We start from the raw sequence: 22,498 nt of genomic DNA on the forward strand, positions 1-22,498 counted from the left end.
GTTGTCCACTGTCGTTGTTGCCCACTTTCTTAATAGTGACAGTTGACAACAATGTCTTGATGTCTGTTTACCTGAAGTCTACCTGAATGAAACATATTTTCGATAAATAGGAATGATGAATCTTCATTTCTGCAGTGAGCACAATGTCAGCAAAGGAAAATCTCTCTGTTATTAAGTTATTATTTTTGTTAATAAAATTATAAAAAAAAATTCTCTTCTAAGCATCTTTTTTTCTGATTTGGTGCAGTCAGTTTCTTTGCTTATAAATTGTACAAGTAAAGTGCAAATAGGACAAGTTGGATTTTGTACTACCAAAAGGGCCTGGACATGAATTTATTTACCACTACACATAGGACATAGACAATGCAGTGTCTTGCTAGCCGCCACTTCTTATCTGCCATATTTGTTTACGTATTTTCGTGTAGTCTTACACGCCGACGGTGCTCAGTTTTTAATCTAAGAGTTTGGTCAAAGGATGCTTATAAATGTCATGCTTTTAAAAAACAAACATGTATATACCAACTCCGTGAACCAAGAGGCAGTTCTGTTCCCAGTATAGGATAATCAATATAGAAAGTGTTGCGGAGAGGTTGCCAAGGCAAAGGCATTAAACACGGCAAGGAAAGGGCACGGCAAAGGCAGGCAAGGAAACAGGAAGAGGAATCAGCAAGGCAGGGGTAGGCAAGATAAAGCAAGGCATGGGAGGCAAGGGCATAGTAGGCAGGCACCAGAAAAGGCATAGGAAGTGTAGGCAAAGGAACGGTCAGCGATGGCAAGGCCAGGGAACGGCAGGGGCAGGCACTTCAATAGAAAATCTCTCCCCTAGAACTGAAAGATTATGTATACCAGGAGTATAGAACATATTGAGGTGCAAATATTTCAAATTAAATAGCTCATAAAAAAGGTCTCAAATTTAAATCAGGTCAATATAAAGTGAATCATATTAGCAGAATTATGTGCCAATACAAGTATTTAAACAATCGGTCATAACGCCGAAAAAACTATCATTCTTTGATCAATCTGGGATTAAAAATTAACTTGGTTCCATGACAACAACATTAAAAAGTCAAGAATGAGAAATAATCAGAGTAGTCCACGAGAAAGGCAAAAAAGTTTAGTAAAAAACGCCTTTTTTGGTTTCTTGTGCCTGGAAGGTTTATCAACACAAAACGCTTTACAATAAAGTTATAGATCTATTATAAAAACAAAGCATTTTTGAACTCTATAAATGAAAGTAATGAATGTACACAATTTACCCATCTACAACTCAAAGATTGCCTATTATACTCAATATTAGCTAATACCTGCTTGTTGTAGATGCGAGATAATTACATTTTTCCTAGCCCTGTCCAGGATTTGAACCTCTCTCATTTGCATGAGTGTCATAGCCATTAGACCAACAGGGCATGAATGAAAAACTTTACATGTGCATCTTATATATGCTCACATAGCCTTTTTACTAACTAGACAGGGGGACCTGGCGTTGAAATGTCTGGGTAAGTCACAAGTAATCGAACACCCGGCGTTAAACGTCTGATGTAGAGCGATTTATACGTTTTGTAAACTGTGCCACACATTCATGTGGAGCGCTTCAGTACAAGTATGCAGTATTTTAGAAATTAGGTGAAGCACACAACAGTAAGATGTTTCAGGTGTAATATATTTTTCAAATAATAACTTTTCTTCAAAAATACAGTTTGTTGTGCCCATCTTAGCGAATTTCTCAAAATGTTTCTCGCAAAACTTAAAAAGTGAATTTCAATCCAGGGTGAGCGCTTAGTATAGGTAAACAATGTCACACATCCATATAGGTTTAATACCATTTCAAACAAAAAATTAGCGCAACTTCTGTTAAATAGAAACACAGGTAACAGCTTTTTGTTATACTGTTTCGCACATACGTTTCGGCATAATACCCATTTCCAAAAAACTATCCTAACTTCGGTTCAAACAAACAGACAGTTAACAACCTGTTGTTATCCTATGCACCTAAAACAATTTTACTTTGTGGAAAATTTTGTAACATGTAAAAATAAAAACACACTTTATAACCTGTTTTACCCTCTTAACGCAAAAAGAATCCTGCAACATTTTATGGATAAAGTTCCCGTGAAAGATCAAAAATTAATCGTGACATCACATAGGGGTAACACATTTTCCATAAAAACAGCAGTATATATATATGTTTATTTTCATGACAGTAGCATAAAAAGCTCTTATTCCAAAATAAACAAAAACTTTAAAATAATAAAAATTAATTAGGCTAGAAATTATTAGGTAGCAAACCTAGTTAGAGCTGGACTGTGATATCCCGCATTGGTGAAAGTTCATGTCAAGCTACAGAAACAGAAATTCTCGTGACATTTGTATACATATCGGGAAATTAAATAACAAATATATAATGAATATATTTAAATTTTTTCAATACATGTTGACAATTACATGAGAATTTAAAATGCCTCAGCAATAACAAATTTTGATGTTGAAAAATTTTCCTGGTATTTATAGCTATATAGCTACATATTAAAATAATTTCACTTTGTGTAACTTTAGCCCCGACGGTGTATGCTAACCGGTATGGTAAAAAAAGTTTATTTCCTGACGTGCGTACAATATAGCTACAATCGTCCATAAAAATATGGCTCTCCATTCCCCCTCAATGTTAAAAAGTGCCCTTTGTGGCTGAGCAGAGTAAACAATTACACTTGACCACATTAACCTTTATATAAACATTGATCATGAGTGGGGACGGAATGTACTATCTGCAAAATATATGGCTAGCTATATGTTTTTTTGCTGACTTTGCTAAACTTTTTGGTTCTTGGTTTTTTGCCAGAGGCAAATTTTGTGGACGATTGTAGCTAGAACAAGCTTTATGAGAGGGCATTCCTACAGAATACAGAAAAGAATTATCTCATTCACTGTGTAGTATATGTATATAGCTAGCTAGCTAGCTAGTTTGTTAGAAATAGCTGTCCAAAAGAATTTTTCTATGTAGCTGATTTTATGCTGATTTTAAGCTAGCTAGATTAAAATAGTGATGTATATGTTAGCTAGGTTTAGGTGGGAGTCAGGCTAGAACGGGGTTCATTACATGTAAAAAAATAGTGATATAGTAGCTAGATTAACATACCCTTTCTTTCTTCGTTTTTTTATCATAACAACAAGCCCTTCCGTCACTTGCGATATAGCTTATATTAACGAAAGTTTGAGTCTGAGGCGGTATGTGTAAGAGAAAAGGTCATGTGATATTAGTAAAATTGATTTATGTATCACGTGACTAAAATGTGTAGTCTCAACTGGAAACGGCACCATTTACGCTTGATACCATCTTTAAAAACTCCATCGCTGTGTCAAACATGGTTTTCTCGCTTAATCAAATATTCAAGAGAAAAAGACCAGATTAAACTACTGGCCCGTCGCGTCGAAAGTTGACGAAATTTGAAAAATTTTGATGTATAGTGGGGTCGAGGTGCGGAAATCCTATATACTCTCCACCGTACTTCCTTTTCATGTTATATTTATACTATTTATTTGAGGAAATGGGCTCCGCTACTCTCCGCAAATCAAAATAGAAAGTGTTGCGGAGAGGTTGCCAAGGCAAAGGCATTAAGCACGGCAAGGAAAGGGCAAAGGCAGGCAAGGAAATAGGAAGAGGAATCAGGAAGGCAGGGGTAGGCAAGGCATGGGAAGCACAGGCAAGGACATAGTAGGCAGGCACCAGAAAAAGGGATAGGAAAGGTAGGCAAAGAAAGGCACGGTCAGTGCTGACAAGGCAATGGAACGGCAAGGCAGGGGTGCATGACTTTAATAGAAAATCTCCACCTTACAACTCAAAGATTGTGTATACTCAAAATATCTAAGTTAAGTATCATATTAGTCCAGGAGTATAGAAAATATTGAGGTGCAAATATTTCAAATTCAATATCTCAAAAAAAGTCTCAAATTTATCTTAGGTCAATATACAGTAAATCATGTTAGCAGAATTATGTGCCATTACAAGTATTTAAACAATCGGTCATAACGACATATCATTTTTTGATAAATCTGAGATTAACTTGGTTCCAATGACAACAACATTAAAAAGCCAAGATATAGAAATAATCAGAGAAGTCATCGAGAAATGCCAAAAAATTATTAAAAAACGCCTTTTTTTGGTTTCTTGTGCCTACCAGGTATATCAACACAAAACTTTTTACCATAAATTGATAGATCTATTACAAAAAACAAAGCACTTTTAGGCTCTACAAATGAAAGTGATAAACGCATGCAACTCCCCCCTCCACGACTCAAAGATTACCTATTATATGAAAACCTGGTTGTTGTAGGTGCAAGATAATTATGTTTTTCCTAGCCCTGTCCAGGATTTGAACCTGGATCTCTCATTTGCATGAGTGTCATAGCCATTAGACCAGCAGGGCATAAATATAAATATATATACAAAACTTTACAGGTGAATATTATATACACTTTTACGCTGGTTAAGCCACAAGTAACTGTGTTACCTGGCGTAAAACGCTTGATGGAACAATTAATACAAATTTTAAACTGTACCACACATTCAGGTGGAGCGCCTTAGTACAGGTGTGCATTATATCGTAAATCGAGTGAAACACACAACATTTAAGGTGTTTCGGGTGTATAATTATATTTTTCAGATTCACAAAATATATATTTCCTTCAACTTTAGCTTGAATAAAAACACAATTTATATATTGTGCCATGTCATAGCGAAAACTGTCAGCAAACCTTTTTTATTTTTCACAAAATGTTCCCGGTAAAACTTAAAATATATATGTACTTTAATCTGTGGTGCGCCATTAGTATAGGTAAACAAACCCTTTCAAAAAAACTTTAGCACAACTTCGGTTAAATAGAAACACAGGCAATAGCTTGTCGTTAACACTAGCCTGAGTGATTAGTACAAAAATACTGTGGCGCACATCCGAAAAACTATCCTAACTTTGGTTCAAATAAACAGACAGTAAACACCCTGTTGTTATCCTACACAGCTAAAACAATCATTCAGCAATTTTATACACTGTTTAAAACCTGTTTTTACGCTCCTAAAGAATCCTGCAATATTTTATGGGAAAAGTTTCTGTGCAAGATCAAGAATTAATCGTAAAATCGGACAGCCGTAATACATTTTTAAAAAAACCTTTACTGCAACTTCGGTTTAAAAAATCACAGCGGAAACAGCCCGTTGTTAGCATGTGCAGCTAAAAAATCAAATAGCAGTATATATTTTGTTTGCAAACAAGTTTTCATGAGAGTAGGATAAAAATCTCTTATTCCAGACTGAACAAAAACATCATTAGAGCCAAATGTGTAATGATTGGGTCAAGTTAAGAAAACAGAAATTATTGGGACATTATTTGTATACATATCGTGAAATTAGGTAATAAATAATGAATACACTTGGAGATTTTCAATGTTGACGATTGAACGAGAACCGCTATTCAGAATTTAAAAAGCCTCAGTAATAAATGTTGATTTTGTAAAAATTTCCCGTTATATAGATATATATATAGAAATAATTTTCGCTTCTGTAACTTCAGCCGCACTGGTGTATGCTCAGCGGCAGGGTTAAAAAAGTTTATTTCCTGACGTGTGTACAATATATATAGCTGGCTACAATCGTCCACGAAAATATGGCTCTCTATTCCCCCTTAATTTTAAGAACTGCCCTTTTGTGGCTAAGCAGCGTAAACAATTACACGTGACATACCTGTATATAAACATTGATCACGAGTGAGAACAGAACGTACTATCTGAAAAATATCTAGCTGGCTATGTTCTTTTGCTGACTTTTCTAAACTTTTTTGTTCCAAGTTTTTGGTATAAAATTGCCGGAGACAACACATTTTGTAACAATTGTAGCTAGAACAAGCTGTATGATGGGTCATTCCTACAGAGTGGAATTATCTCACTTACTGCGTAGTATATATGTATAATAGCTAGCTAGCTAGAGGATAGGTAGAAAATCTGTCCAAAAGAATTTTTCTATTATGCTAGCTATGTTTCTGATTTTTTTATACCACCAAAAAATAGCAATTTATTGCTAGCTACATGGGTTGTTTTATCCCAGCTAAGTACCGTAAATGCTCGATTTAGCGCCCACTCTCGAATAAGCGCCCATCTCGAATAAGCGCCCACCCTAAAAGTTGAATTTTTAAATAAACGCCCCTCTCAAATAAGCGCCCATGGGCGTTTATTCGAATATAATTTTAGAGCCAAAGGGGCGCTTATTTGAATATTTAGGAAATAGGAAAAAGACGTTTTACTCAAAAATAGCTTTCTTTTTAAAATCATTTACAGCGTTAAATTTCATAGCAAAGTGTTCGTATCTATTTTTTCTTTTCAATAGTTCATCATTTAGAATAGTTATCAGTTCTTTACGTGTTGTCATAGCACTGTACTTTGCCGGGATGACAAGCCCAACTTCTCTTTTTCTCTTTCCAATCACGGTTGCTGTCACGACGTTATAATGGTCTGCGTTTAGAAATTGTTTTATGAGTTTTGATAACTCCAATGGAAGATGACCAACAAGCCCATCTACTGTTCCTTCTTTGCCCCATAAATAAACGCCGATTGCATTTTCATCGTATTCTGTAGCTTCATTTCTTGTATCAACTGCACATTTCAGTTTTAAGTTTATTTCAGGCGTCCATTTTGACTGGTAAACATGATGACCACGGATAGCAGTTTCAAAATCCAAAGTGTAAAATATATTGCAGAAAGAAGAGTTTGTTCTTGCCATAACTTTTATGTTAGCTATCTTTATGACTAGTAGTGAAATATAGTAAATTGGCACTTTAATTAGATGTGACTGCAGCTGTGATAACAAGAGAAACAAAAAACACCATTTGGAACAACTATTAAGTTGTCACCTTTGTCTTTTGATCTTTGTGAACATCGATGAAAACACTCCATCTTATTGGCTTTACACAATGTTAGATAGTTGAGGAGCTTGCAGAAATTGTCTTCTGTGGTGAAGGACATTTAAAAAAGATCTGCGAAGTGAAATAAAGATAGCTTTGGAAATAAAGAAAAATTTCAAGGTCAAGTGTGGTACGAAAATATGGCGGATGGAAACGAAACTAACGAAGTCGCTGTTTCTCATAAGGGTAAAAAAGTATCTAGTTATAGCTTAAAGTTTAAGCTTGACGCAGTAGCTTACGCCGAACTCGATAGCATAAGTTCAGCAAGCAGAAAATTCAACGTTGATAGAAAGAGAATAAGAGAATGGTCAAAGTGTAAAGAAGAATTACAATCTTTAAAAAAGAAAGATCACGGTTCAATAAGGAAACGATTAGACGGTGCTGGACGCAAACCTCTCGATCAGCAGATGGAAGAAGTGCTTGTTGAATGGATTTACGATAGACGAGATAAAGGACTTCGAGTTTCCAGAAAACTGATCATGAAAAAAGCCCTTTTTGTGTATAATGAGAAAGCGAAAGAAAGTGATTCAGAAAATAGCATCACATTTGTAGCAAGTACAGGGTGGTTGCAGAAGTTTATGCTTCGAAATGGGCTATCTCTGAGACGAAAACTTCTGTCGCTCAAAAAGATCCTTCTAAGTTGATCGATAAACTTGTGTCTTACATACTTACACTCGACGTTATGCTTCTAAGTATCATTATTCACCTTCAAACATCATAGCAATGGATGAAACACCCGTTTGGTCAGATATGGTATCTGATACAACAGTACATAAAAAAGGTGACAAGACTGTTACAATGAAAACTACTGGCCATGAAAAATCACGAGTATCTGTCTGCTTAACAGCAAAAGCGGATGGAACAAGATTGAAACCGTATATCGTATTTAAAGGCGCAAAACGTGAGTCAAAAACACTAAACGACGAATTCAAAACACGCTGTATAATAGCTTCTTCATCAAATGGCTGGATGAATACTGAATTGACTCTTGACTATACTAAGAAGGTTTTGGGAAGTTTCTCTTTCGGTAAGCGATTTTTAGCGTGGGACTCCTACGAGTGTCATATGTTGCAGCAGCATTAAAGTCTTCAAACATTGATCAGGTTATTATTCCCGGAGGATGCACGAAGTACATTCAAGCACCAGATGTGTCATGGAATAAACCATTTAAGGCGATGTGTACAGAAAGATACGATCAATGGCTTGCAGATGAGGGAATACACAACGAAACCGTTGATGGCAATCTTAAGGCACCACCTCGTAAACGTATTGTTGAATGGATTCTAGAATCGTGGTCATCCTTATCAGCTGATACCATTAAACAATCATTTAAGTCATGCGCACTAAATATAAAAGTTGATGGTTCTGAAGATGACGATATTCATTGTTTCAAAGAATCACAACCTTGTGCAGCAGGCAAAACAATGCTTAAAACACAAATGCAGGTATTACGGGATGCCGAGGATGAAACAAACCCTTTTTCATCACATAGCGTAACTGATTCCGATGTAGAAGAGGTGGCAAACGAAGTTTTTTTATTGGACGATGACGAAATCGAAGACGATGATATTGACATAGAGAATATTTAGTTTTTAAGAACATTAACAACGTTATTTTTAGAGCATGTCTTCTGTTTTATTCTATTATTTTATCACTTACTAATACTGTCTTAGTTGCTAAAAAATTTTTGATTTGACACAACTTGAGTTTTTTTTTAAGCGCCCCTCTCGTTTTAGCGCCCCTCTCGAATAAGCGCCCACCCCAAAAGTTGAATTTTTAAATAAGCGCCCAGGGCGCTAAATCGAGCATTTACGGTAGTTAATTTTATGCTAGCCTTGTAGCTAGTTTGATGCTAGCTATATTGCATTGTTTGTTTGTTTTTATGCTAGCTAACCCTAACAGTGTAGCTAGCTAGCTAAATGCTATCTAATTTCTATTATTATTCTATCTAAATCGGCAGTTTTAAGCTAGCTAGCTTTAGGTGTGAGTGAGAATAAGAATGGGTTCACAACATGCAAAAAATAGTGATATACTAACGAGCTAAACATACCCTTTTTTCGTTTTCTTGAACAAGCCCTTCCTCTATCAGGTGCGATATAGCTTAGATAAACGAAAGTTTGAGTTTAAGGCGCTATGTTATCCGAGAAAAAGTCACGTGATATTAGTACAAATGACCCACGGATCACCTAAAACTGTACACTGAGTTGCTCTCAACCGGACTCACTGCTAGACCATCTTTAAAAAACAACAAAAACTTCATCGCCGCGCTAAAAACACATTGTCTCGCTCAATCAGAGGTTTGCGCAAAAAATGACCAGATTAAACTACTGGGCAACCCTGTCAAAAATTTACCAATATTAAAAAAATTTGATGTATAGGTGCGGAAATCCTATACACTCTCCTCCGTCCCTTTTATTTGGCTTATTTAATGAGGAAATGGGATCCGCTCCTCTCCGCAAAAACTGCGCAAAACTATGCCAATAAAATTTAACGCTGTTAAAGTAGTCATAAAGATACAAAAAAATTCGGAACGCAGAATTGTAGAAATATCTCTAATGTAGATGTTATTTTGCGTTCGTATAACAGGTAAAATAAGTGTAAAATAGGTGCACCAAAATTGATGGGTAAAAAAGGCAACAATCAGTATTATGAACTATTCTTGGTAACTGCTGTTTCAACCACAAAAAACTGTCCCCTAGTATTATAATTTTCAAGAAACTGCTTTACTGAAAACGGCCTGGATATGCTTTCCAGTGATAGATCCAGTGATAGATATTTCTAAAACCAACTAAATATCCTCCCATTGATTAGGCGCAAGTTAATGCTGGACTTGCGCCTCATCAATTGGTCTTTGACATGTCATGCCATAATCTTTATTTGTTTATAACTCGACGGAAGTCGTATGAAACTGACATTTTGAACATAATTTCAGTAATGCTTTCTAGTTATTAAGAAAAAACAACTCTTTGTTTTGATTTTACTTCAACTGATTCATCTATTTATTATGTACAGGATGGCCATAGATACTACTTGATACATTGGAAAGATTCATGGAAGCCTGAAAGTTCTTTAATATACTGTGAAAAGTTATTACAAGATTTCTGGTCCAAAAAATCTTTGATATCGCAAGAGAAAGACACACAGGCAAAGCATCACGATAAAAATAAAATTCGAATATCCACGCTAACCAGCCCTGCAGAAGCGAACCAGAACGACACATCGAGTCAAAATAATACCACTGTTGCAACAGGTTCTCATTTGATTGGTAACGAACCAGAAGGGGTATAACTTCATGTTTATTTGATTTCATATGGCGTTGAAATAAAACGTTTCTTAAATAACAATTTTTTTAAAGCATAGTCTTGAATATTTCAATTGATATTTATGCTTAGGTTAGTGGCAAACAAAAGCAAAGTGTTGATAACAAACTCGATGATTCCGATATCGAAGAAGATGTCAACTTTATAATGCAAGGAGAGGAACGCGAAGCATTTGCAAATGATAAAGATTCTCCCAACACTTTCATTGCATCAACAGAAGCAACGAATGAAAAGGAAGCTGAAACCGAACCCAATGCTGCTACTGCCGTCACGCAAGAAGTCGTCAAAGCAGTAGTACCAGAGGACGACCCAGACATTGTTGTAGAAGGCTCAATGAAAAAAAATGTGAGTGTCGAACATTCTGTTGATTCTCCTTCAAAAAAAGGTGCACCAAAACGCAAAGCTAGGCCTCCACGACAGAGTGTGCACTCCTTTGAAGTCAAGTCAACTCTTGTGAGAAAAAAAGACAAAATCAAAAAAGCAAAAGAGAAGTTAAGGAAGATAAAGGAAAAGGGAAAAGGTGTTTAAATTTATTAATTTTTAAATCTTTTCAAAAACTAAACTACGGAAGATAGGTTATCCGTTTTTTTATTTTAAATCTCTGTTTTAGAGCCGAAAATTTCGAAAATCATATCGACTGTTATCGATCCCGACATCGTAGCTCCTGCAGAGATCGTGCAAGAAGGTACTGTCAACAACGAGGATATTGCAGATAAAATAAATGGAAATTCCAGCAATTTAAAATGTATGGTGTGCGACAAACTTCTGTCGTCCGAACAAAACTTGATGAAGCATCTGTTGACGCACAACAACAACCACACTTGCACAATCTGCATGACCACCTTTAAAAGCACCCACTTCTTGAAGCACCACATGGACAAACATAATTCGTCATACCAATACTCGTGTCCCGTTTGCGACAAGAAGTTCAAGTTCAAAAATAACATGCGCGGCCATCTGCGCAAACACAACATGGAGAAAAAGTTCGAGTGTGAAATATGCCAAAAGAAATTTATAGGAAGGTAAAAACGTCGATTTTTTTAGTAACTGAGTAGGAGAACAGAAAAACCTTTGTGTACTTGTACCCGCGTGTACAAACCTTTTATATACTTCTTCTTTTATAAGCATATTCTAGCAAGTATACAATCAAGTATACCAAGGCAGGGTAATACTAAAAAATAATCATGATAAAGCATCATGATAAAGCAAGCAGAAATTTAGGTACTAAGGAATTTCGGCCTAAAACCTCTGGAAATGTTGAGGGGAAAGTATATACTTTAATTTTCGCGGGTATTAATTTTTGCGTTATCGTCCTATTATACTTTGAACTTAAGTGTATCGAGAACCAGAGCTCATATATGCATCAAACTTGTTATTTGTCTTTAATTGTCAGAAGCTTTAGCATATTCTTTGTTGATCAATAAGTGAATTCTTTCTAAACTTATTTTCATGAAAACTATTTACATGGTTATGATTTTTACTGCGAATTTAAACAGATATTGGAAAGGGAGGAATGTCAGGAGAAGTCGGAAAAAGACGGTAATATTAAGTGTAAGATTTACGATTCTTGTACAAGTAAATTAATTTTTGCGACAAATTTTGAAAAAAAATTAACTTTTTAAGAACTCATTTACGCGAAGTTTGCAAGTCTTAATATTACGCGAAAAAAGAATATGATGACATTTTTTTTCTCAATTTATACCGTTTTTCAAGGACGTTTATGCAGGAGACATGAAATAAAGACTGCTAAAGTTAAAATAGACCTATTTCCATATCCATTTGGTTTCGCAAAATATGCATACTCAATATGCAGAATAACATGAAAACGAGATTAGTTATGAACAAAATTTTAGTTTGCAGCGAAGTAGTGCAGATATCGTTTGTTTACTTGCAATATTTGCAAAATAATTTGTCATACAGATTGTTATTAACATTTGGTGATGATATAGGATAATAGCATGTATCATTGGGTCGTTCTAATGCTTTTGTTTATTATTCTTCGTGGTAAATAAGCTAGGTATTAGCTAGTTTTGAATATGATATGAGTAGCTAACTATTTGGCTGACTGACTTGTTCCAAACAACCGTGAATTTTAAGCTGTTTACCAAAATTGGTGATGTTGCTGGTATATGTCCTGTGTCGCCAGTTACCTTATTTTTAAACAACATATCTGAAATTAACATTAGCCAGGCTTACTGACTGTGGTTTTGAATTGTGTTTTTTTTTCCAAGTGAGGGTAGTTTTGGAAGTATTTATAACTCACATTTTACACATTTGTGATCTCAGAATTAGGATACTAATTTGACTTGGTGGGAAAAGTTGGACTTTAAACCTTTCTCTAAATGTTCTTGCGTTAAATTTTAAGCCTCTATCAAAGATTGAATTTGGTTAAAAAAATCTAAAATTTCAAAATATAAAGTTGACTAAAAGGATGATATCCTAATTCTTAAATTTTGTATTCAGAGAGTTACCATCTTGGTATTTTTTCAGGCAAATGAAATTGTCCAGTATTCATATATATTTCATCTTTGAAATTAACACCCATTCGGGTACATATTACAAACAATAAAGGAAAGGAATAAAAGAATAAAAATAAAATATATATTATCGTCAGATGTTGGCCTCTAAAATCGATCTGAAACGCAGTCTGTGTTCGGGATATACCAATTCTCAATAATCATTCTCAGTTCGTCTATCAGCACAGGTGTATTATTTGAAAGTAGCAAATCCAGCACATCAATATGCTGTTGTCTGCATATCTGTATGACGTCACCAAGGAAAGACCCAGCTCGGAGATCTGTAGACAGTTGTGTGACAAGTATTTTACGTGTTACTTCATTATGAAGAAATCGACGGAATAAATTGAGTTTTTTTTTTATATTAAACAGATTGTATCTAATTCAAATAGTTCATGCAAAATGTTTTTACTAAATCGAGATACGTTAAATAAATATTTCAGTGCGGATCGTGCCTGAATCTCGAGCTTACGTTGTGAAGACGCTGGAAGTGAAGATAACTCGAGCCCATATGTGAGTTTTGGGATGATGATAGATTTGTAAAGTGTTTTATGATGCTAAAGGGGTGACAGAAACGAATACCAGCGTTTACAAGTGTGCCACATTTCACAGAGTCTATGATTTTTTTGCGATTGACTCAGCTCAAGGTGTGATTTATGCATAGTTCATACAAAACCAAGATGTTTAAGAGAGTCAGTAGGATATATTGGGTTACCATGGAGGATTATAAAAGGATTTTTTAATGGAGGTTTTCCAGACATAACGAATTCCGTCTTTTTAGTATTGAATTTAATTAAATGATTATAGCCATACTTTACACAGCGGTCTATCATTTTCTGCAATCCAGAGAGAGTAGCGCTCATCAGAATAATATCATCTGCATAGAACACAATGCCAGTGAATTCGCCGTACAGCTTTGTCCCTATATTTAACGATTGAATTTCACGTAGAAGTTGTTCTGCATAAATATTATATAAATAAGGTGACAATAGCGACCCTTCACGTACTCCTTGGGATAGCTTAAAAATTTGAGAAGTCTCACCTTGATAAGTCACAAAAGCGGTTCCATTTGAGTATAAATTATCCAAAACTTTCACAACATAAGGAGGTAGACGACTATGCCATGCAAAAAAAATAATCTAAAAACAAAAAAATAAATCAACTTTTTTAAAAAACAAATGAAATGAAACGAAATGAAATCAACTTTGCTTCAAATCAAAATGAAATGAAATGAAATGAATTTGTTTTTATAAATCTAAAAGTAATTTCTCAAATCAACGATTTTTTTGAAAAATACAAAATATTTTCCGCGGGAATGATGAATTGTGATGTTTTGGCTTATAAAAAACTGTTAATTGTCAAAAATGTGGTTACGACGTATAGCTATTGACTCCAAAATTCACGAACCAAATGTAATACTCTCAAACTTTAAATTTGGACTAAGACAAAATGGTGGCGAATAAAGGATGCAGACAAGTGGAAGCACTTCGCATGTACAATGAAAAATAAAAGAACTAAAAAGCCTGTCAATGGAAAAAAGGAAAAGTGAAGAAGCCGGGGCTACAGTTGGAGGTAACATTCTGGCGAAAAAGAAATGATTGTTCAGCGTTGTGCCAGTAAAACAACAGGTAGCTAGTTTTATGATATGAAGTATCCAAAGATTGGTCCTCTTGAGTTTGTACCTTATCCTTTCGAAGAAATAACATTTGATAATGTCAAAATTACAGGCTGTGCAATAGAAATATGGAGTGTGATATTTTAAAATCAGTATAAATGGACCATCTTGTGTTAGAATAGATCAAATTAAATCATTTAATTTAATTCATGTTAGATTTTTTCAAAACAATTCAAGAAACTATCTTATGAATAAGGAAAATGATGCAGATCAAGAAGTGCTAAGCAAACTAATGATGAACGCACTAATAAATTTCAACAAGAAAAGGCAAAGAATAAATACAATCAAAGTTTATCATAATTTTCAACCGAGTCATGCCAGAGACAATAACAGTGTGAATTGATCCTTTCTGCTTAACGTTCAGCATGAGAATAGAATTGATATCTTAGGTGGTTGTCCAGTTAAGCGGTTGTTGTGCTAAGCACGCCTTTCGTTGTCCAAATGGGAGCTTTAATGCACTAGGACCCCCTTCGCGGGACACTCATTGATAACAGTTCCTATAAAAACTGAAGAGGCTATCCTGGGTAAATAATAGTAATAATAACTGGTCCTCAAGAAGATTTTAAAGAAAACATATGATGCTAATGACATGGTGAACAAAGCTTCACCAATTCAGGAAAATAAGGAAACTTTATCACGAAAAGCAGTAAAAATGTGTATGTTACACTAAACTTTGCTGAACAGTTCAAGATGAAATTAACCGGTGATGCTAGAAAAGAATTTGGTAGAACTTTTCATATCGCATAGCAAAATTAGGAAAACTATTAGAAGAGTCGGGGAATATTCCTTTCTAATGGTAGAGAATTTTATCGAAGGCGAATTTTCCAAATATGTCAACAATGATGAAACAGTACATTAGAATGGATTGTTGATACCAACCAAATTCAAAGGCTGAATATTTAGCTCACTTTACAATTCAAGTGTGTATTTGTTCAGATTTTTATTGTTATTGTTTATGCATTGATTTATAAATTGTTACTTTTTGTTCATAGAATACTGAAATATATATATTTTTGATAAAGTTTCTTACTTGATTTAAAGTAGAGGGTCCGTATATAACAGAGTCTGTAGCATCATCTATGTCTTGATCCATATGGGTTTGTGTTAAGAAACACTGCGTAACACTGATAATAGATGTCTCTGTGCCCTTGTCTAACCTTGAAAAATTTGGAATCTCCTAGAATATAGGTACTCAAGATACCACCTACCAGTTATCTCTTGAATTTAAATTTGAGGTCCATACTCTTAAAAATGATATTTTTAGCTATATATACAACCATAAATAGCTAGTGGAATTTACTGTTCTGATACGAGCTTGTCATGACCATCCATTGAAAAAATCCAATTACAATAGGAACGAAAATTTTCGGACAGAAGAACTTTCGGATTTTTTTTTTGTCCAAAAATTTTTTCCGACGATACATTTTCGCCGAAAATTTAAGTTCTTAATGAAGGTCCTCTTGACATAAAGTTTGATTTTTTTTTTTCTTTTTTACTTCAGGCCTCGTGTTCATTAGGTCATACAATTTCGCTTTGAATTGATTCATTTTTTTAATTTTAGATTCTTTTTTTTGCATGGCAGTTCTCGGCCATCATAGACGACTGTCTTCTATAAGTTTTGAAAAAAGAGAATTCCAGTTGCAGGAATCGAAAACTTTTCCAGCATCCAATCTACAGACATAAATAGGAGAATTTTTATTTTCGTAATACTAAATGGTCTCTTTTACAATAAATTCCGCATGCAAGGTTGAAGAATTAGATTTGAAACCAAACTGAAAATCATTAGTTATTTTGAGATCTGGATATTTATGTAGAATGATAGAATCCAATGCTTTTGTCAGAATAGGTATTAGACTAATTCCACGGTAGTTGTTTGGGTCAGAGAGTGATTTTTTATATGATTTCACAAGTGGTATTATAACTGAAGATGACATCAATGTAGAAATACTTTGTAAGTTCAGGATATATGTGTAGAAGTTTTTGAGCCATAGTTGACTTCGTGTGATGCATCGGAATTTATTTTAGGAGTATTCAATAACTTGTCAAAATGGGAAGAGAATTCTTCGACAATATCTTCTTTAGTTCGTTTGTTGTTAATGGTAAAAGGTCTTGATTTTGAGCGCTTTAGTGATCGCATCTTTTGCCAAAATTTTTTTAGCTTTGGTACGTTTGAGTTCATCTATGTTGATATAGTATTTGCAAACGCATTTATTCTGTTCAAACTTCACACCCTTGCGAAACAGCTTCCTGCAGAATTGATAACGGTTATATGTCACATTGTTTGGATCACGAGAAAAACCTTTTATTTTTCCATGCGTTAAAATGTTTTGATAAGTCATGTTTCAGTTTTGTGAGCTCGTTTGTCCACCAAGTTTTAGGTTGTTTAATTCTATTTGACACATGGGTCTGGTTGTATGCAGCAGATGAACAGTCTGATAATGTTTTACCACTTGATTTCATTGTCAAGTTCCGTAGAATTAAATTGTTTGTCGTTGAATTTTTGTTCAATTTCAGTGTTATATGATTGTAAGAATACTCCATTCTTCCATAAAAATTTGGATCGGTCAGAAACAAATATTTCCTTGAGAGGATCACGTCACAAAATAATTAAAAAATTGTTGCTTAAAAAACAGAAAACATTTACTGACATACTGTCTAGAATTAAAAAAAATTCTTTAAAATTTTGTCCACAAAATGCTTGTCATGTCGAACTTTAATAAGTGAAAACAATTAACATTAATAAGTGAAAACAATGTCACATTTTTGTGACGTCAAAAACAAAATTTTTGGTTTTGTATTTTCACTTTGGAAATATTTCATTGAGATTATTTTCTGTAAAGCAAGAAAAAAAAAGAAAAAAAGCAAGAAAACAAAATACATAAGGACCTGGTTTTTAAGAACATTGAGACTGGGATTTTCATAAATATTAAGCACGTTTACAGCTGAAATCCAGAAATTCTTATGTATTATTTTATTTTCATTTTTTTTATGATTATTTTTATGATAAGCTCTATGCTCTATTAATTCATATTACTTACAAACTGTAAGTATTAAGGTTAACCATCACAATGCTTGATACAAATGTACGATTTTTGACAGTCAGTAAGAGAGGGAGTAGTGACAGAGGAAGTGCGACAGTTACATAATCACAACAGCCAATACCGAAAATATTAATTTTAAATATCAGTTAACGCAACAAATGGTGAAAAATGATTTGTTGGTAACTCATGCAGCTAAGCTATAGCTACAACCATGGAAAAAATACTTGGGAAAATGCTATAAGAAAATCCAACCTTTGAAATCTCTTTACTGTGCCATCCCCTTTCCCCTGAAGTCGATGTTTTTTTCTTTAGGTTTCTGGAATACTTCTGTTAGCATCAGTCAAGCAAAATGATATTTACAATATGTCTTTCCAGGGTTGTAGCTTTTAGCGGCTGGCTACTTTTTGGCTTGCTATACTGGTAAGAAAACAAAATACATAAGGACCTGGTTTTTAAGAACATTGAGACTGGGATTTTCATAAATATTAAGCACGTTTACAGCTGAAATCCAGAAATTCTTATGTATTATTTTATTTTCATTTTTTTTATGATTATTTTTATGATAAGCTCTATGCTCTATTAATTCATATTACTTACAAACTGTAAGTATTAAGGTTAACCATCACAATGCTTGATACAAATGTACGATTTTTGACAGTCAGTAAGAGAGGGAGTAGTGACAGAGGAAGTGCGACAGTTACATAATCACAACAGCCAATACCGAAAATATTAATTTTAAATATCAGTTAACGCAACAAATGGTGAAAAATGATTTGTTGGTAACTCATGCAGCTAAGCTATAGCTACAACCATGGAAAAAATACTTGGGAAAATGCTATAAGAAAATCCAACCTTTGAAATCTCTTTACTGTGCCATCCCCTTTCCCCTGAAGTCGATGTTTTTTTCTTTAGGTTTCTGGAATACTTCTGTTAGCATCAGTCAAGCAAAATGATATTTACAATATGTCTTTCCAGGGTTGTAGCTTTTAGCGGCTGGCTACTTTTTGGCTTGCTATACTGGCAAGCTAATTTTAATTTTTTTAACTGATCAGAAGTAAACTGTATATTGAGTTTTAGTTCTAAATTTACTTGGAAACAGTAAGTAAAAATGTATTCACATCATTCTAAAAACGGGGCTAGGTTTAACGTGCTAGGAGGTTTTAGAGGTTTAGCTAGCTAGCTAACATATACCAAAAGATACGCCCTTAAAATCTGCAATATTTTAATTTTTTTTGTCACACTACCACTACCAAAACCCTCTTTATAACTGTGTAAACTACGATTGTGTGAAACTGCCAGTTAAAAATTGTAAAAGTCAACATTTTGTTGATACATTCTTCAAACTTGCATGCAAACAACCAGCATCCCCAAATTTGCTCATAACTAATCTCGTTTTCATGTTATTCTGCATTTTGAGTATGTATATTTCGCGGAACCAAATGGATATGAAAATAGGTCTACTCACATATAGATTATATGTAGTTCTAGGTAAATAAAAAAAATCCAATTTTTGCGGGACTTAAGGAGATGCGAACAAAAAACTATTTTGTGGCAGCCAGAAAATAAATTTTAAGCGAGAAAAAAATATAAATTTCTAAATCCTAAAATCTACGAAGGTAGCTATAATACAAATAAAAAATTATATTTCATAACTAAAGTATCTGTATATCTTCCTAACAACATTTTTACAAAATCTTTATGGCTGTATAGGATAAAAATAAGTAGATTTTGGATGTACTTACCAGTAAACATCAAAAATAAGATCTTTTACTTAAGATAACCAAGAATATTTTACGTGCTGTAATAATAACTGCATTATATAACCTTCTCTGAACTTAAGAAATATCTATCATGATCAACAACAATATTTTTTTCATGTTTCGAGTCCCTTTTCCACAAAATACTACGAGCTTCGAACGAGAAAGTTTGTTATTATGAGATGGCGCCAAATGTGAATAAATATACAGACCGGAAACATTTAAGCTTGGTTCTCACTATGGGCTAACGATGAGCTAACCATAGAGCGCATGACGCGCTAAGACCTTAGCTCATAGTGTAAACGTAAAAGTACCTGCTTAGCTCACAGCTGAATTCGTCATTAGCTCGTCGTTAGCCGATTATTTGAAATCAAAATTTTTTTGATATGTTTTTTCGGTTAACAGTGAGGTAAGCTCACTTTCAGCAATCTTCAAAGGAAGCCGACATATATCGTGCTGAAAGCGATTTATGTTTTAAAAAATAGTAGTATGTTTCGTTGTGAAAAGCCATTTTAAAACTAAAATGGCTGACAAAATTGATATTTGAGGAAGAAGAAGAAGAAGAGTTTGTGTTCAGGGTGAAAGATTTTTTCTGCCTCTCTGACCCAAAGTCGTTTCCTCTTTCGTAATTTTGTTAATTCATTTCTTTCCAGGCTACGTCGTCTTCTTCGAAGTAGTAATAATAACAAGACTTTCTTTCTATCTTTCTTTTTCATTCTTTCTTGCATTAGATTTGGCTACAAAAGAGCTAACGATGCATCGTAGTGTGAACGTGAAACGAATACATCAGGTACCCGCAGTTAAAAAATTGAAATCGGCTAACATATTATGCGCACTATGGTTAGCTCATCGTTAGCTCATAGTAAGAACCAAGCTTTAACAACAAATCGAAACGCGCAATATGGTGGCGTCATTTTTTTTCACAAATCTTTACTTTCTTTATCTCTACTAACAAAGTAAAATATCAATTTATTCAGTACGTTAGTAGTATAAAATAACAATGTTCCTCACATGTTTTTCAACATTTTTGCTATTTTGATCTTTAACTTTCTTTGATTCATTATTTTGTGCGTATTGATCCGTGACATCACAATAAGGAGAAATATATTTCATTGTTTTTTAATTTATTCACCTGTTTGGCAAATGTGTAAAAATACCGAATTATAAAAAAAATTCAGCCCTCACAAAGATGTAAACAAAACTATTTTTAACAGACCGTTTTATATTTTGGATCTAGTATGATGTCGTTCTGCAAAGCTTAACGTTTTTATGTGAAATAACATCAAATTTTTATAACCCTACGAATATTTTCAATATAAAACATTCTTAGACTTTTTTTAGGACGTTTTTTGTTATGATGGTTGGATCATGTAAATTGATTTATTATAGAGCTGACAATGCCAGCCGGTCTGGTCTTTAAAATCAACACAGTCTGAACTTTTATTCCACAACCGTGCCGTACGCAGTTCGCCTCTCCTTTAATTTTCGCGAACAGTGAAATTGACAAAAAGTTAATTGTCAAAAAAAAAAAAAAAATAATTGAAAATTAATTGCTTTATGGTAATACTCTGTAATCGTTGTCTAAAATACAATGTGCTTATTTAGATACAACCTGAAGGAGCACATGAAAGCTCATAGCGACAACCGCCCATACGAATGTGACTTTTGTAAAAAGGCGTACAAAGATCGTGGCGCGCTGAATAAACATTTGTTAACACACCAAGAGAAAAAAGTGGAGTGTGAGATTTGTAAGCGACCATTTACAAACATGGCGCAGGTGAAAAGACACATGCAGTTTCATTATAGCTGGCCTGGAGATAGTTTTAAACGGAAAAGTAATATAGGACCAGATGGAGAAAAACTTAAATATAATTGTCAATTTTGCGACAAAACTTTTAATCATTACTCAAATATGAACGCCCACGTGCACAAGAAGCACAAAGAAAAGAAAATACAATGCACGGAATGCCCGAAAACATTTGCCTACCAGTACGAACTAAGAGAACATATGTTCATCCACCTAGGAGGAGTGAGTTCGAAGTTTAAATGCCAGTTCTGTGAGAAGTCGTTTCAGCGCTCGACTACTTTAAAAAACCACGAACGTACAACACATTTGGGAATAAAACGCTTTAAGTGCGAAATATGCAATAAAATGTTCGGAACTAAATTCAACATGAAGGTACACGTAGAGAAGTTGCACAGTGAGAACGCGGAGGGCACAGAAAGCAAAACGCGCAAGCCGAGAACAAACCGCAACGTACAGCGCGAACAAGATGTCGGAAACACTACCATGCCAACCACCAATAACCATTTAATTCAGCAAATTCCTGTTTCGGTTCCGCCCATACACCAACATCCACTACTGCGAAACATTAGCACCAGCGATATTATAAGAAATGCTATATCGCATATACCCGAGCTAGGTTACTTTCAGCCTTTGCAGCCACATGCCAGAGGGTATCAATTTTACGGTATGCCAACTTCAGATTTCAACGTAACTTGATCCGATCCGATAAGCAGTGCAAGAAATTGACTTTATTGGAGTTAAAATACTTACATCTAAAAGGAGTGTCACAGCTGTATTGGAAATGGCGCTATTTGTCCATAATCAATTGGTTCAAACTATTTCGCAGCTAACGTTAATATTATTTCAAAAGTCTTGCAAGATCTGATGGAAATTAGAAGCCTCATTAGATCAGCATATCACTCCATCAAATCGTCCGATGAAGATTAGGCTGTTACGCATCACGACTTAAGACTTAAGTTTTCCCGTGTGTAATAGTTGTATTAGAATATTGATAAATTGATAAAAAGTGATAAACAGACCCACCAAGTTTGACGTACTGCTAAAATAGTTTTGATACCACACTTAATGTCAAATTGCACCCATTTTTTTTACATATAAGTAACCGGTTTATAAGCAACTAAATTAAAATCTGTAAGGTTGCTATAAGCAACTTTAGTATAAGGTAATATTAGATATAAGCAACAATTTATGATTTGAGTCAAATTTTACAAACACATTATATACCAAACCAACAGCATTGGTTCTCAATGGTTTTTCTCCAGATAATCATCATTTCGTCTTCTGTGGTGTGGATATTATGTAAGAATTTTACATCAAATAAAACAATTCGAGTAATTGTTAGCAGGGTTTTTGCAAAGTGTTCGGTTTTCTTCCAGGAAATTGTTAAGCAGCTTTTCTATCAATTTAAAGGTATTTTTAGCAACTCCAGTACCAGGTT

The 22,498-nt window shown here is 34.3% G+C and overlaps 1 protein-coding gene across 1 annotated transcript in view; it reads left to right on the top strand.

The window, feature by feature from the left end:
• The window catches only part of LOC130636151 (zinc finger protein 37-like), a 36,670-nt gene extending 14,574 nt beyond the window's left edge, over positions 1–22,096 (top strand). The window contains exons 2-5 of the mRNA XM_057445780.1: positions 9,957–10,226; positions 10,337–10,784; positions 10,875–11,286; positions 20,859–22,096. Of these exons, the coding sequence (XP_057301763.1) occupies positions 9,957–10,226; positions 10,337–10,784; positions 10,875–11,286; positions 20,859–21,756 (2,028 nt within the window). The 3' untranslated portion in view covers positions 21,757–22,096. The remainder of the gene's footprint in view (positions 1–9,956; positions 10,227–10,336; positions 10,785–10,874; positions 11,287–20,858) is intronic.
• The last annotated feature ends 402 nt before the right edge of the window (positions 22,097–22,498 follow it).

The sequence above is a fragment of the Hydractinia symbiolongicarpus genome, chromosome 3 (assembly GCF_029227915.1).
Source record: "Hydractinia symbiolongicarpus strain clone_291-10 chromosome 3, HSymV2.1, whole genome shotgun sequence".
NCBI lineage: Eukaryota > Metazoa > Cnidaria > Hydrozoa > Anthoathecata > Hydractiniidae > Hydractinia > Hydractinia symbiolongicarpus.